At 66.7% G+C, this 12,822-nt stretch overlaps 4 protein-coding genes across 4 annotated transcripts; 2 read left to right on the top strand and 2 right to left on the bottom strand.

Annotated features, from left to right (window-relative positions):
• Positions 1–3,054: 3,054 nt before the first annotated feature.
• On the bottom strand, positions 3,055–3,763 carry RHOBADRAFT_66522 (uncharacterized protein). Its single transcript, XM_018418996.1, has 3 exons — positions 3,662–3,763; positions 3,455–3,547; positions 3,055–3,257 (listed from the first exon to the last, which is right to left on the bottom strand). Exons 1-3 carry the CDS (start codon positions 3,729–3,731, stop codon positions 3,235–3,237), a joined length of 186 nt encoding a protein of 61 aa, XP_018271023.1. The 5' UTR covers positions 3,732–3,763; the 3' UTR covers positions 3,055–3,234.
• A 69-nt stretch (positions 3,764–3,832) lies between these two features.
• Positions 3,833–5,459, top strand: RHOBADRAFT_36956 (uncharacterized protein). The gene is made up of 8 exons (XM_018413400.1): positions 3,833–3,911; positions 3,981–4,019; positions 4,167–4,224; positions 4,339–4,380; positions 4,454–4,612; positions 4,694–4,953; positions 5,056–5,124; positions 5,217–5,459. Exons 1-8 carry the CDS (start codon positions 3,883–3,885, stop codon positions 5,416–5,418), a joined length of 858 nt encoding a protein of 285 aa, XP_018271022.1. The 5' UTR covers positions 3,833–3,882; the 3' UTR covers positions 5,419–5,459.
• A 646-nt stretch (positions 5,460–6,105) lies between these two features.
• Positions 6,106–8,005, top strand: RHOBADRAFT_31859 (uncharacterized protein; the record flags this gene model as incomplete). The annotated part of the gene is made up of 8 exons (XM_018413000.1): positions 6,106–6,142; positions 6,242–6,345; positions 6,410–6,444; positions 6,590–6,641; positions 6,750–6,792; positions 6,873–7,015; positions 7,080–7,347; positions 7,482–8,005. The coding sequence occupies 8 exons, from the start codon at positions 6,106–6,108 to the stop codon at positions 8,003–8,005; spliced, it is 1,206 nt and encodes a 401-aa protein (XP_018271021.1).
• A 2,313-nt stretch (positions 8,006–10,318) lies between these two features.
• RHOBADRAFT_14921 (uncharacterized protein) lies at positions 10,319–12,788 on the bottom strand (the record flags this gene model as incomplete). Its single annotated transcript, XM_018412224.1, has 10 exons — positions 10,319–10,527; positions 10,683–11,011; positions 11,172–11,250; positions 11,408–11,489; positions 11,561–11,691; positions 11,838–12,053; positions 12,118–12,150; positions 12,224–12,420; positions 12,506–12,615; positions 12,720–12,788. The coding sequence occupies 10 exons, from the start codon at positions 12,786–12,788 to the stop codon at positions 10,319–10,321; spliced, it is 1,455 nt and encodes a 484-aa protein (XP_018271020.1).
• Between the last annotated feature and the right edge of the window lie 34 nt (positions 12,789–12,822).

Here is a 12,822-nt window from a genome sequence, read left to right as displayed (position 1 = left end):
CCTCGCGCGCCTTGACCTCCTGGAGGGCGAGGATCATGGCGCCGGTCGAGGCGTGCAGGGCGTGCGTGGCGGCATGGTCGGGGTGACCGACGGGCGAGAGCTCGCAAAGTTGCTGCATGACGTGAAGAGGCTCGAGTCAGTCGCACGTTGACGAGGGGGAGAAGGAAGAAGGAAGAGTGGAAGGGAGACGCACATGGAAGAAGAGCGGGTACTTCATGAGGCGCTGGACCGGCTTGAGGAGGAAGCTCGCCAAGCTCAACCCGCCGCACTCGGGCCTGCGGCTCTGCGCGCGCAGGAAGCGCGTGAACTCGCCGAGCTCGCCGTCGCGCGCGCGCTCGGCGCCGTCGAGCTGCTGCTGCGCGTGGCGGTGCTCGTGGAGCGACGACGGGCGCACGAGCTTGCCCGCGACGAGGTCGTCGACGAGCGCCGAGACGGCCTCGAGGTGGACGAGGTACGCCTGGTGCACGGCGAGGCCGTCGACGAACGGCGCGAACGTGTCGGCGACGCGGGCGACGACGGGCGCCTGCGCCGCACGGACCTCGTCGAGTGCGGCGCTGATGCCCGCGTGCAGCTCGACAATGCCGTCGAGGAACTCGAACAGGCGCGACACCGACTGCGGCACGAGGTCGAGCCAGGCGCCGTCGGCGCGCCGCAGCGGCGTCGCGAGGAGCGCGACGATGCCGCGCAGGCCGACGACGAACGCCCGCTCGGTCTCGCACAGCTCAAAGATGACCTCCTGGCGGCGCATCTCGACCGTGCCGTACTCGAGCGACAGGCGCTGGTACGTCTCGGGCGCGAGCGTCGAGCGCCAGGTGCGCCCGACCGCGGACGAGCGCGCGAGCGAGGCGAGGGCGGGTACAGGGAGGGGGATGGGCGAGGGAAGGCGGTGGATCGGCGAGGGCGAGGATGTGCGGAGCGGCTGCGGCGATGGCGGATCATCGTCGAGGGGCAAGCTGCCGGAGGCGAGGCCGGGCGGGAGCTGGTACGCCGACAGGCCGTCGCTCGAAAGCGGGCGCGGGCGGGACGGGCCCTTTGACCGCAGCGCCGGCTGCTCGTCGGCCTCGCTGGGGAGCACGAGGCTCGTGCGGCTGCGCCCGAGGCCGAAGCTGCTCGACAGAAGGGCCGACAGCCGACGGCCCGACTTGGACGAGCTCAGGCCGCCCGACGACCGCCGGATTGTCGGCGGCGGCTCGAGAGATGCGGGCGCGGTCGGCGGGCGCGTGATAGGATCGGGAGAGGGAGGAAGAGTGCCGAGGGGGGAGGTGGCGTGGGTGGAAGGGCGAGGGACGAAGCCTGCCGAGAAGGCGGAGGTGGACGGGACGGACGAGGCGAGCCTCGGAGATGGCGAGGCGCGCGTCCAGGTGGTCGGCGAGCCGAGGACGTCGTTGAGGAGCGGGCTCGTCGGCGGCGAGTGGGCGCCCTCGACGGGCGACTCGGACACCTCGACGAGGTTGTAGATCGAGACGACGCGCGGCGGCGGGCTGTACGAGCTCACGGCGCCGGGCGACCGGTCGTCGTAGCTGACGTCGAGCGCCTCGAGCCGGCTTGCGTCGACCGGACGAGGGAGCGCAATCTTGGCCGGCCCGCTGCTCTGCCACGCCCGACGGTACCGCGGCTCGCCAAACAAGTTTGCCTCGTCGCCGACGACTGCGCCCGGCCCGCCCGAGGCTCGCTCCACCTGCTCGTGGCGCGCCTGTGCAGGCTCGGCGGCCTCCGTTACAGGCACTGGCGAGCGCGCCTGCGCCCGAGCGACGAACGGCGCCGAGTCCGACACGCACACGAGGGCGTCGACGTCGCACCTCGACAGCGAGGCGTTTCTGCCGTGCTCGAACGTGGTCGACCTCGCGTCGGACGAGCGTGTCGGCGACGGCTCGCTGACGGGGAGCGCAGGGCCGCCGAGGCCGTCGTCGGCGTCGACGAACGCCTCGAGGTCGCTCGCGCTCGGCACCGTGCTCGGCCTGCGAGCGGCGGGTCGGGGCGAGCTGGTGCGCTTGAGGCGGGGACGGGACGAGGATCGGGGAGGACGAGGGGGACGAGGCGGGCGGGTCGGTATGGGAGGGACAGGACGGCGAGCGACGAGGACAGGGTCGAGGTCCGGCATGAGGTGTGCGGCGCTGCTGCTGCTGCTGGCGCCTTGCGGCGAGGACGGCGGCGGTGGTCGGTCGTGCCGGAGCAGTCGTGTCGGCGCTGTCGCCAGCTGTGGCCGTGCGGCGGCGGAAAGCCGGGAGGTGGTCGAGGAGGCGACGCTGGCGGCTGGAGGCGGGACGGGGTCAGGTCGCGGTGGAGGAGGACGCAGGTGTGGCTGCGGAGCGGGTCGCTCGCTGTTCCCGGTATTGCGCTGGTCCAAGGGGGAGACGAGACACTCACGCGATGAAGTGGTGATCGAACGAGGGGGCTCACAAGCTCGTTCTCGCCCTCGTTGACGCCGCGGGTCGCTGTTGAAGCTGCTCCGAGGCCGTACCGAGTGGCTGTCGAGGTCGCAGTCGTGGTCGCAGTCGAGCGGAGCGAGGTGTGAAGGCGAGAGGGCGATCCGGCGGCGACCCACAAGGGCGAGTGGTCCAGGCCACACGGGGGCTTGACGTGGTGCGGCGAGCGTGTGCACCGGCGCGTTCGAGGAGGAAGAGCGGCGCAGCTGTCGCCCTTGTAGACGGGCGAGGCCAAGCTGAGAGTCGGACGGCGCCAAAGGTGCGCTGAGGGCGAGCGAGCTGTCGACTGGCAAGGGGCGGCTTGCTCCTCTCTCCTCGTGCAAGAAGGACTGCAGAGCGCTCTCATCGAGACGTACTCGAAAGTGCAGCTCTCGCTGTCGGCGCAAGAGTGCGGCGCGCACGCACAGCCGAGGCTCCAGGAGGCGCACCGTGCGACTCGCCTTTCCCTCAAGCAGGTCAGCCTCTCGGCAGAGAGCCTCTCTCGCGCCACTCGGCATCGTGTTCCTGTGTCGTCGTGACGTGCGCGATGAGCTTCCTCGGCGGGAGAGCGAGAGCTTGGCAGCCGGACAGCTCGAGCCCTCCGCCTTGCCGACGACTCTCCGGACGGCGAGCGCTCTGCGCGCCGGGCGACATGCTGGACACGTGCAGTGATGCAACAGGTGGGGAAAGGTCGCTGGTGGTACAGGAAAAGCTCTGCGCTAGAGCGTGTCGGAGAGGCGGGCTGTCGGGTCGAGTCGAGGAGCCGCCGAGGTCGAGGTGACGGGGCAAGGTGCGACCGTTGACGTTGGCGGCATTGTTGCGGAGGCGCCTATCGGGCCTCGAACTGGACCTGCGGGTGGGAGAAGATGAGTCAGCTGTGTACCAGGTCGAGGCAGACACCTGACGAGGAAGAGGAGAGGGAGGAGGAGAGGACGGACCACTGCGACGAGGGGCGCGCACGAGAGGCAGAGGCGGCAGAGTCAGTCTGAGGATCGCGTTGTACAGACATAGAGTGCGACTGGGGGCGAGACGAGGGAGAGGGGACGCACTGCGCTTGATGCGCTTCTTGTACATGACGCGGCAGCCGCACTCGCGGCAGCGGATGGGCTCGCGCGCCTTGATCTCGTTCGAGGCAGCGCAGTCTGTTGCGGGGAAGGTGGCAGGGTCGGGGCAGGGGGAGGGAGGAGACGGGTTGATCAGCTCGAGATGAAGGGAGGAGGAGGGAGGCGAGAGAGAGAGAGAGAAAGGGGGCGCACCGGCACACGAGTACTCGACTGCGACGGCAGCAGGAGCACCTGCACGGAAGGGCTGACCTTGACCGTTCATCTCGTTGGCGTGACGAGAGGGCGAGAGGGTGGGCGAAGGCAGAGAGCTCGAAGACGACGACAGGCGTCCCTCTCTCGCTCCTCGCAGCTCTGTCCGACGGGCTGTTGCGTGCTGGTGCTCCAGCTACTGTCGAACATTACCTTCAGCCGCCATGACCAACGGCTGGGTCGCCCTCTCGCAGTGAGTCCCCCCACCTCTCCCTCACCTCATCTCTCCACCTCGAGTTGGCTCACCGACCTCGACCTGCAGCATCCTTGGATGGATCGGAACCGCCGCATGGTCCATATCGTGCGTCCCACCCGCATCACTCTCTCCCTGGGCCTCGATGACGCTGACCTCGCCCCTCTCTCCTCCAACTCCCTCGTCCGTCCCCCTCTCGCTCCCTGTCCCACGACTGCGCCGCGTCTCTCACCTCTCCCTCCGCCTCGACTGCAGCTTCTATCCCCAGCTCATCATCAACTACCGGCGCAAGTCGGTCGAGGGCCTCAGCATCGTGCGTCCCAACTTCCCCTTGCAGAGGCGACTCGCCGCGAGGGCCTACGCTCGCACAGTGTGCGCGAGGTACACGCCCTGAACGCCCACTGACTCTCTTTCGAGTGACACGCAGGACTTCTTCAGCCTCAACCCACTCGGCTTCGCCTGTTACACCGTGCGTCGCCCCCCTCCTCCTCAGCGCACCTTGTCCGACTCGTAGATGCTCACCTCTAGCTCGCTCTCTGCAGGTCTACAACGTCGCTCTTTACGCGTCACCGACGGTCCGCAGGCAGTACGGCGAGCGACACGACGGGCACTACCCGCAGGCGCAGGCGAACGACATTGCCTTCGCCGTCCACGCCCTCGTCTTTTCGCTCATCACGCTCGGGTCCATCTTTGTCTACAAGGTGCGCTCTCTCTCTCTCTGTTCTCTCTCGAGGCACGGGTGCGCGCGTGCAAGTCGACGCTGACCCTCGTCGTTTCCGCAGCGCGACCCGAAGCAACGCTTGTCCAAGTTCAACGGCGCCGTCCTCACTTTTCTGCTCGGCTCGATCGCTCTCGGCACCATCCTCGTCGCGACCCGTCGCATACTTGCGCTCGACCTCATCCTGTGGCTCAGCTACGTCAAGCTGTACATCTCGACGACCAAAATGCTGCCGCAGGCGTGGATCAACTACCGCCGCAAGAGCACAGTCGGCTGGAGTATCGAGAACATCCTCCTCGACTTTACCGGCGGCGTCTTGTCCTTGTGCGTCACCCTCTCTCCCTTTACCGCCTTGTTCTGCGGTCCTCGCAGTCGCAAGCTCACCTCGTTCGCCCTCCCCTCCCATCCTCGCTCCCTCGTCGACAGGATCCAGCTCGTCATCGACTCGTGGGTCGACGGCGACCTGCGCGGCATCATCGGCAACCCGGGCAAGCTGTGCGTCGCCCTGTCCCTCGCAGCTCGGCGTCGTCGACTGACCTCGTCGCCCTCCCCTCCCCTCCTCTCTCTCTCTCGCTCGGCGGTCACAGCGGCTTGGGCCTCCTCGCGCTCGGGTTCGACGTCCTCTTCATGCTGCAGCACTTTGTCCTGTACCGCGGTGCGCGCGTCGATGAGGATCGGGATCGAGCGGGCGACGAGGCGGGTGCGCAGCCATCTTCTGCGTCGGGGACCACAGCGGGGGAGAGCGAGCCACTTCTCGGCTCGCGGGGACGGGCGAGCGACTCTGTGTAGACCTCTCTATGTTGTGCAACGTGGCCCTTCTCGATGTCAGACGAGCCGGGCCCGAGGACGAACGAGAAGCGGAAGCGGGCCGTGCGCAAGGACGAGCGAACGACGGCGGCGCTGCGTCGGAAGCTTTGGACGATGCGGGGTGCGCGATCAAGAGTCTGGAGGAAACGAGGGTGGCTGCCCGGCAGCAGAAACATGGCGGGGAAGACGCTCGCTCTCTCCGCTGCTCGACCAGCTTCGCCCGCCTCGCCTGCTCTGTGTCTGCTTCGTCGTGTTCCGAGCTAACTACCCGCGTTACCAGCTTTGACCCTCGTGCGTGCCCCTCGTCGTGTCCCGCAGACGAAAGTGGAAGGTGCGAAGACGAGCCGCTCGAACCCGTCGGCGAGCGCGCGTGCTTGTCGCGGCGGTGCGGCGCACGTCCAGAGGCGCAGAGCTTCGCTGCGGTGGCCTCCTTCCTCTCTCTGACCCAGTTTGCCTCGCTCTTCTCTGCGCAGCCCTTGTTTCTTCCACCGACCCCTTGTGAGTGCCGCTCTGTCCCTCTCTTGTTCGGAGGACGTGCGTCTATGCGGGTCGAGCGACGCGCCGCCTCCAACGCCGACACGCTCACCCTCCCTCCTTCTCCCTTCCCCCCTCGCTCCCTCGCTGTCCCCCCGCCCCGCGCAGTTCCACCCTCTTTACAAAACTCGCAAGATGCCCGGCGACCTCAAGGCCCTCATCCTCGTTGGCGGTGCGTCCCTCGAGCGCGTGTCGTCGTCGACGCGACCCACCCCCTCGTCCTGGTCCCCTCGTCCGCGGCGACTGACCTCTCGCGCTCGCGTTGCCGCAGGTTTCGGCACGCGTCTCCGCCCCTTGACGCTCACGTACCCCAAGCCCCTCGTGCCGTTCGCCAACAAGGCCATCATCCTCCACCTCGTCGAGAACCTCGTCAAGGCGCGTCCTCGTCCCCGTTCCCTCGCTCAACCTCGTCGAGCTGACCGCGCTCCTTCTCCTGCAGGCTGGCGTCAAGCACATTGTCCTCGCGGTCAACTAGTGAGTCGCACACTCCCCCCTCCCCTCTCGCCGAGCCCGCCAGCTCGACCCCCCCTCGCTCGAGCTTGCGGGGTTCCAGCTCTGCCCACCGCGGTCGACGATCTCGATCGAGAGCTGACCTTTCGTTAATCCACTCGCCTCGCAGCCGCCCCGAGGTCATGATCGCTGTCCTCAAGAAGTACGAGGAGCAGTACGGCGTGCGTCGAGACGAGCCATCCCTTTCCCCTGCCCCGAGCCGAGCTGTCAGAGAGGCGGTGCAGCGGAACGTGTCGAGCTGACCAGTCCTCCTGCGCGTACGTGTACAGATCACCATCACGTTCTCCGTCGAGAACGAGCCCCTCGGCACGGGTGCGTCCCTCTCGAGCGGCGACGAGGAGGAGGCGCGTCCTGTCGACCGCGCCCGCTCACTCTCGCCTTGTCCCTCGCAGCTGGCCCGCTCGCCCTCGCTCGCGACATCCTCGGCAAGGACGACGCACCCTTCTTCGTCCTCAACTCGGACGTCACCTGCTCGTACCCGTTCCAGGAGCTGCGCGACTTCCACACGGCGCACGGCGGTGAGGGTACCCTCATGGTGCGTCCTCGCTCTCTTCTCGTCCCCTGGCAGCACACGTACTGATGCATCTGGACGTGCGCAGGTCACCAAGGTCGACGAGCCGTCCAAGTACGGCGTCGTCCTGACCGTCCCCGGCCAGAGCACCATCGACCGCTTCGTCGAGAAGCCCAAGGAGTACGTCGGCAACCGCATCAACGCCGGCATCTACATCTTCAACCCGAGCGTGCTCAACCGCATCGAGGTCAAGCCGACCTCGATCGAGAGCGAGGTCTTCCCGGCCATGGCCAAGGACCGCCAGCTCCACTCGATGGACCTCGAGGGCTTCTGGATGGACATCGGCCAGCCCAAGGGTCCGTCCTACTCTCTCTTTCTCTTGCGTGTCAAGAGGGGTCGGGCGAACCGAGCCGTTCCTTGAAGCGGCCGTTGCGGTCGAGCCTCTGCTCGTCGCCAGGAGCCCTCGTACTGATGCCGGGCACCCACACAGACTACCTCACGGGCACCTGCCTCTACCTGTCGTACCTCACCGCCTGCAAGTCGACCGAGCTCGCCGACCCGGCCAAGCACGAGGCCGTCACGGCCGGCAACGTCATCATCCACCCGTCGGCCAAGGTCGACCCCTCGGCGTCCATCGGGCCCAACGTCGTCGTCGGCCCCAACTGCACGGTCGGCAAGGGTGCCCGCCTCCAGCGCTGCGTCCTCCTCGACGGCGCCCGCATCAAGGACCACGCGTTCGTCCAGAGCTCGATCATCGGTTGGTCCTCGACCGTCGGCAAGTGGGCACGCGTCGAGGGGACGACCGTTCTCGGTGACGACGTCAACATCAAGGACGAGGTGTTCATCAACGGTGCTTCGGTTCTGCCGCACAAGAGCGTCTCGAACTCTATCCTCGAGCCGAGTATCGTCATGGTCCGTCCCGAATTTCCCTTGTGCCCTTCTTCTACACGCTCTGCATGGGCCGCGTCGTCGACGTCGACGTCCGAGCGGCAGCGTCGTCGTCGTCTTACCTGAAAGTCCAGGAGCGCAACTGACCCGACCTTGCACCCCTTCCCCCTCGCGCAGTGAGTCGCCCGACCCACCTCACCCTCCTTCGTTCTTTCCTCCTGCGTACCTCGCCCCTTTTCCTTTCCCTGTGTCCACGTTGTGCCCCACCCCCCTCGCCAGCTCGTAGAAGTCGCATAGTCTCCCCTCTCCTCCTCTTCCCTCTCTCTCTTTTCTTCTTCCCTCGGACACTGCTCTCGAATCGTTGTTCACGCACTCTTCTCGCATCGTTCGACGTCGTCGTCGTCGTCCGTCCCTGGGCGAGCTCGTGAGTCCGCCGTCGTGCGAGAGTCAAAAGCGTGCTCGCGTGCACGGTCCGCTGTGCCTCTCGCGCGCGTGCTCGCCTCGCTAGACGAGCTACTCGCAGACCTGTCACCGAAGCAGCGCTTGCATCGGTCGGTGCTGCTCTTGGCGGCGGCGGACGCGCTTGAACGCTTGAGAGAGCTGGCCTCGAGCGAGCCGAGGGCCGGCTCCCTCACCACCACTCCGCCCTCTCGACTGGGCCGGCGACGCGCGCCTCGCATGTGTACCTGCACACTTCAGTGACGACCTCGAGCTGCACCCGCTCCACCGCGAGCGCTCGCCGCCGCGTTTCGCCCTCATCAGCCCCCGAGTCCGCCCACCTCTCTCGACTGGCGACCACGGCTCGTGGACTGGTGGGCGCGGTCGACGAGGACTCGAGCAGACTCACAGAGTACTTTGGGCAGGACGGCAACGCTGTGCGGGGCTCGACGACGGGTGCGTCCCCCCTCCGCTCCGCATCCTCGTGTTTGGCCACCCCTCTCCCTCTCCCTCGCAGCCTCCGCGCGCGCACGAAGCGTCTATGACGCGTCACTGACTCACTTTGATCCTGTCACAGGTGCGGCGGTCGCGTACGACGGTCGGGCGGACGTGTCGGGCGGCCTGGACGGCTCTCGACCTCGAGCGAGGCTCGTTCAGATCCTTGTGCGTCCCTGTCGGTCCTCTCTTCCACTCTACAGCCTTCAAGATGGTCTATGCCTCTCGCCGAGCTGCGCACTGACCCTCTCGACCTCGCGCTGCAGGATAGTCGAGCCCTCGATGGCACCTCCCTTCTCGTTCCGAGAGCTTCTCCTCGCGCCCTAGCTGCGCCGCGCGACGGCGCCGTTTCCTCTCCGAAAGCTCTCCTCGTCTTTGTCGAGCGTTCCCGGACCGCACAGAGCCCTTGTTCGTCGTCGCACTCGTCCCGACGGCTCAGCGAGTCGAGCCGTCGCGGACGGGTCTTTACGAGGCTGCGCCCGCCCTCACGTGCCCCTGTGGGCAGCGGGCGCACTCTGGTGAGCCGCTCGTACGGCGCGCACCCCTGCGGAGCGCCCGTACGCCCGGCCACCTGCTAAAAACAGGGGGATCCTGCGCACCCTCGCTCAAACGCTAGCTCTTGATCTAGAGGGTTTGGGGCCTTCTGCTCGCGCTCGATCGAACGAGGAGGTATCTGCGGTGCAATCGAGCGCGTCTCCCGAGCCATTTCACCTTGTAGAGCGCGAGTTGCATGCCTGAGCGCGGCCTTCTCAAGGCGGTCGACGTGCAGGACGAGAGCAGTCCCTCCTGTCGGCCCGTGCTCTCGGAGGCTCTCACAGAGCGCACCTGAGTTCTTCTCGGGCAGCGTGACACGCGCCCACGCTGTCCGAGAGCGCAAACCTCGTCGTCCTCCTCAACTTGCTCTCGAACTCGCTTCGCGCTCTCCTTTCTCCGACCTCGCCCAGCCGACGCCGTCAACGCTCTGGGACGACGCTGAAGTAGCCAGAGCGAGCTGGAGCAGGTCGCGCTCGGACCTCGCCCAGCTGCGTGCCCGGAGAAGGCTCTCGAGCGGTGCACGGACCCCCGCTCGAGCGAGACGCAAGCTGTGCGGGTTGGACGTGCGACGTACCGAGTCAACGAGGAGCAGGGCGCGAGTGTGTACTCTCGCCCGCCGGTCAAGCACCGACGCTAATGTCGCATAGAGAATCGAGCTCGCGTTCACAAACAGCGCCTGCGCAGCTCGACTGCCTTCTCTCACTCGACTCGAGCCTGACGTCGCTCACGGTACAGCTCGGCAGCCGTACGGCCTTGTCAGGCTCCCACGACACACTTGCGCCATCTTGCTCGTCGCGTGAGCTGGCAGCTCTCGAGGTTGCAGCTCTCGAGGTTGCGGCTCTCCCTCCTCTCTCTCCAAAACCGGCTCGCCTGCGCAAGCTTTCTCTCGCACTCTCAGGCCTCTCGTGCCGTCGAACGAGCCCAAGGCCAAGCTAAACAACAGCCAGTGTGCATCTCGGGACGGGGGAGGAACTACAGCTTGGCGAGGAGCGACTTGCTGACCGGGCTCTCGTACGGCCCGTTCCACAAGTTGGCCTCGAGCTCGCGTGTGTTGAGCATCGAGGGCACGATCTCGTCGAGCTTGGTGGCGCCCAGGAGGCGCGTGTTCTGCGCGAGCTCGTCGCGAAGGATGGTCGCGACCTTGTTGACGCCGGCGTCGCCGAACGCGAGCGAGTACATGACTGCGCGCGAGACGAGGACGAAAGTCAGGACTTGATTGACGAACGAGAAGGTCGAGAGAGAAAGAGAGAGAGCGCGAGGGAGAGGCGAGGGAAAGAGGAAGGCGAGACGAAGAGGAGGAAGGGCGGGAGGGAGAGAGAGGAGCGAGAGAACGTACAGGGTCGTCCAATGCCCACCGCCCGAGCACCGAGTGCGAGCGCCTTGAGGATGTCAGTCCCGCGACGGTACCCGCCGTCGACCCACACCTCGAGCTGGTCAAACACCTGCGGCTCGAACTTGCGGATCTCGAGAAGCGTCTCGAGGCTGCTCGGCGCGCCCTCGCACTGCCGCCCGCCGTGGTTGCTCAAGATGATGGCGCTCGCGCCGTGATGCGCCGCGAGTGCGGCGTCCTCGGCCGTCGAGATGCCCTTGAGGATGACGGGGAGGCCGCCCGAGGCTTGCCGGATCCACGGGATGTCGGTCCAGCTCAGGGTCGCGTCGACGTAGCTGAACATCGCCGCAGCGATGGATGAGGCCGAGTCGGTCGAGGCGTCCGAGTTGCAGTTGTCGTAGAAGGCGGGCGCAAGAAAGAGAGAGCGAGGGGAGGAGGAAGGCAAGAAGGTAAGTTCGTGCGGCAGAGTTCGGTCGAAAAGATGACGGTGCTCACCTGCCGAGAGCTTGAGCGATACCCTGCGACGACTCGTCCTGCGGCGCATCCGGGGCGTCTGGCCCGGTGTGGGCGACGGCTTTCTGCAGGTTCGGGTCGGACGCCTGCGAGGCGCACGCGGCGTCAGTGACGTTGCTCGAAACGAGCTCTCGAGGTCGAGACGAGGCTCCAACGTGGACATAATCGGGCGACGTGCTCGTGTGGAACGAGGGTAGGGAGAGAGAGAAGGAGTGGACGGACCGCTTCCTCGTCCAGCTTTGCCCGCTCGTCGCGCTCGCGCTTGCCCGCCACCGGTGCATCGACAGTCACGCAGATAGCCTGCAGGAAAGAGAGTGTGTCAGTGTCGAGAAAATGGAGCTGCAGGAAGAGAGAGAGAGAGAGAGGCGCACCTTGTATCCAGCATTCGCGACGGCGCGCATGATCTCCTCGCTCTTGCGCCGATCGCGGTTGACGTACAGCTGCGAGCGGGTCGACGAGTCAGATCGTGCGTCAGGAGAGAATAGAGGCGAGGAAGGGATGGCTAGGCGGACCTGGTAGAACAAAGTTTGGCCGGACTGGGCCGCCATCGACGCGAGCTCCTCGTACCCGACCGAGGCGTTGGCCGACACCTGCGTGGGCTCGACCTGTCAGTAGGCGAACTTGCGAGAGAGAGAGAGAGAGAGGGACGCACGATGTAAGGGATCCCGTGCGTCGCCGCCACCCTCGCGAGGCACTTCTCGCCGTCCGGGTGCGCAAGGCGGCCCATGGCTGCAGGCGACACGTACACTGGCAGGCTCGACTCGAACCCGAGGAGCGACGTCGTGAGGTCGACCTGGGTCACGTCGCGCATGACGCGCGGGCGGAACCGGACCGAGTAGAACGCCTCGCGGTTCCAGTCGTACGCTGCTCGAGCAAGAAGGTCAGTGCGTGTAGGAAGGGAGAGCATGGCGGCAGAAAGCGAGCGTACTCTTTTCGTCGTCTGCTGCGCTGCGGTAGTAGGCTGTGAACGCGGGACAAGGCTCGAGTCAGTTCCTCGGCCGGACGTCGTGAGAGGGGAAGGTGGCGGGACGCACCCCAGGCTTTCGGCTTGAGGAGTCGCTCTGCTGCGCGCTCGATGTCGTCCAGGTTGAGGCACGCGCCGAGGGTGACGGGCGCCTCGCCCGTCGGGGCTTTGACGACGGGCTGCTCGACAGGTTTCTGCTCGTCCGAGAGCGTGGCGAGGTCGACGTCGCCCAGGTGCTTGTCCGGCGAAAGCGCGCCCTCAATAGTTCTGTGCAGAGTGCGAGTGAGTCAGGTGCGCTCCAAGGGGCGTGGCGAGAACGCGGCCCGCTCGAGAGCGAGAGAGTTGGACGCACCCAGGCGGATGGATCGGGTCGTACTCCTCGGTCGCGTCCTTGCCGGCGTACTTGAGCAGGATGCGCTCGCCTCCAGGGTGGCTCGGGGCGAACTCGGTGAGGTCGTACACCTGCGACGGGCGGCGGCGAAGGGTGAGCGCACGAAATGCGGGGAGGGGTGGCTGCGCTCGCTCTAGAGCGGCGCGCAGAGGGTCGAGAGAGCGCCGGGACGCACCTTGCCGTGGATAATCATCCACAAGCTCTGTCGAGAGCTGTGCGCTGCGACGTCGGAGCCGGAGAGCATTGTCCGAAGTTGCGCGGGCGATGAGGCTGCGAGG

Source organism: Rhodotorula graminis, assembly GCF_001329695.1.
Source record: "Rhodotorula graminis WP1 unplaced genomic scaffold RHOBAscaffold_7, whole genome shotgun sequence".
NCBI lineage: Eukaryota > Fungi > Basidiomycota > Microbotryomycetes > Sporidiobolales > Sporidiobolaceae > Rhodotorula > Rhodotorula graminis.
The sequence above is the reverse complement of the archived record's forward strand: the minus strand, read 5'-3'. Positions and strand labels throughout refer to the sequence as shown.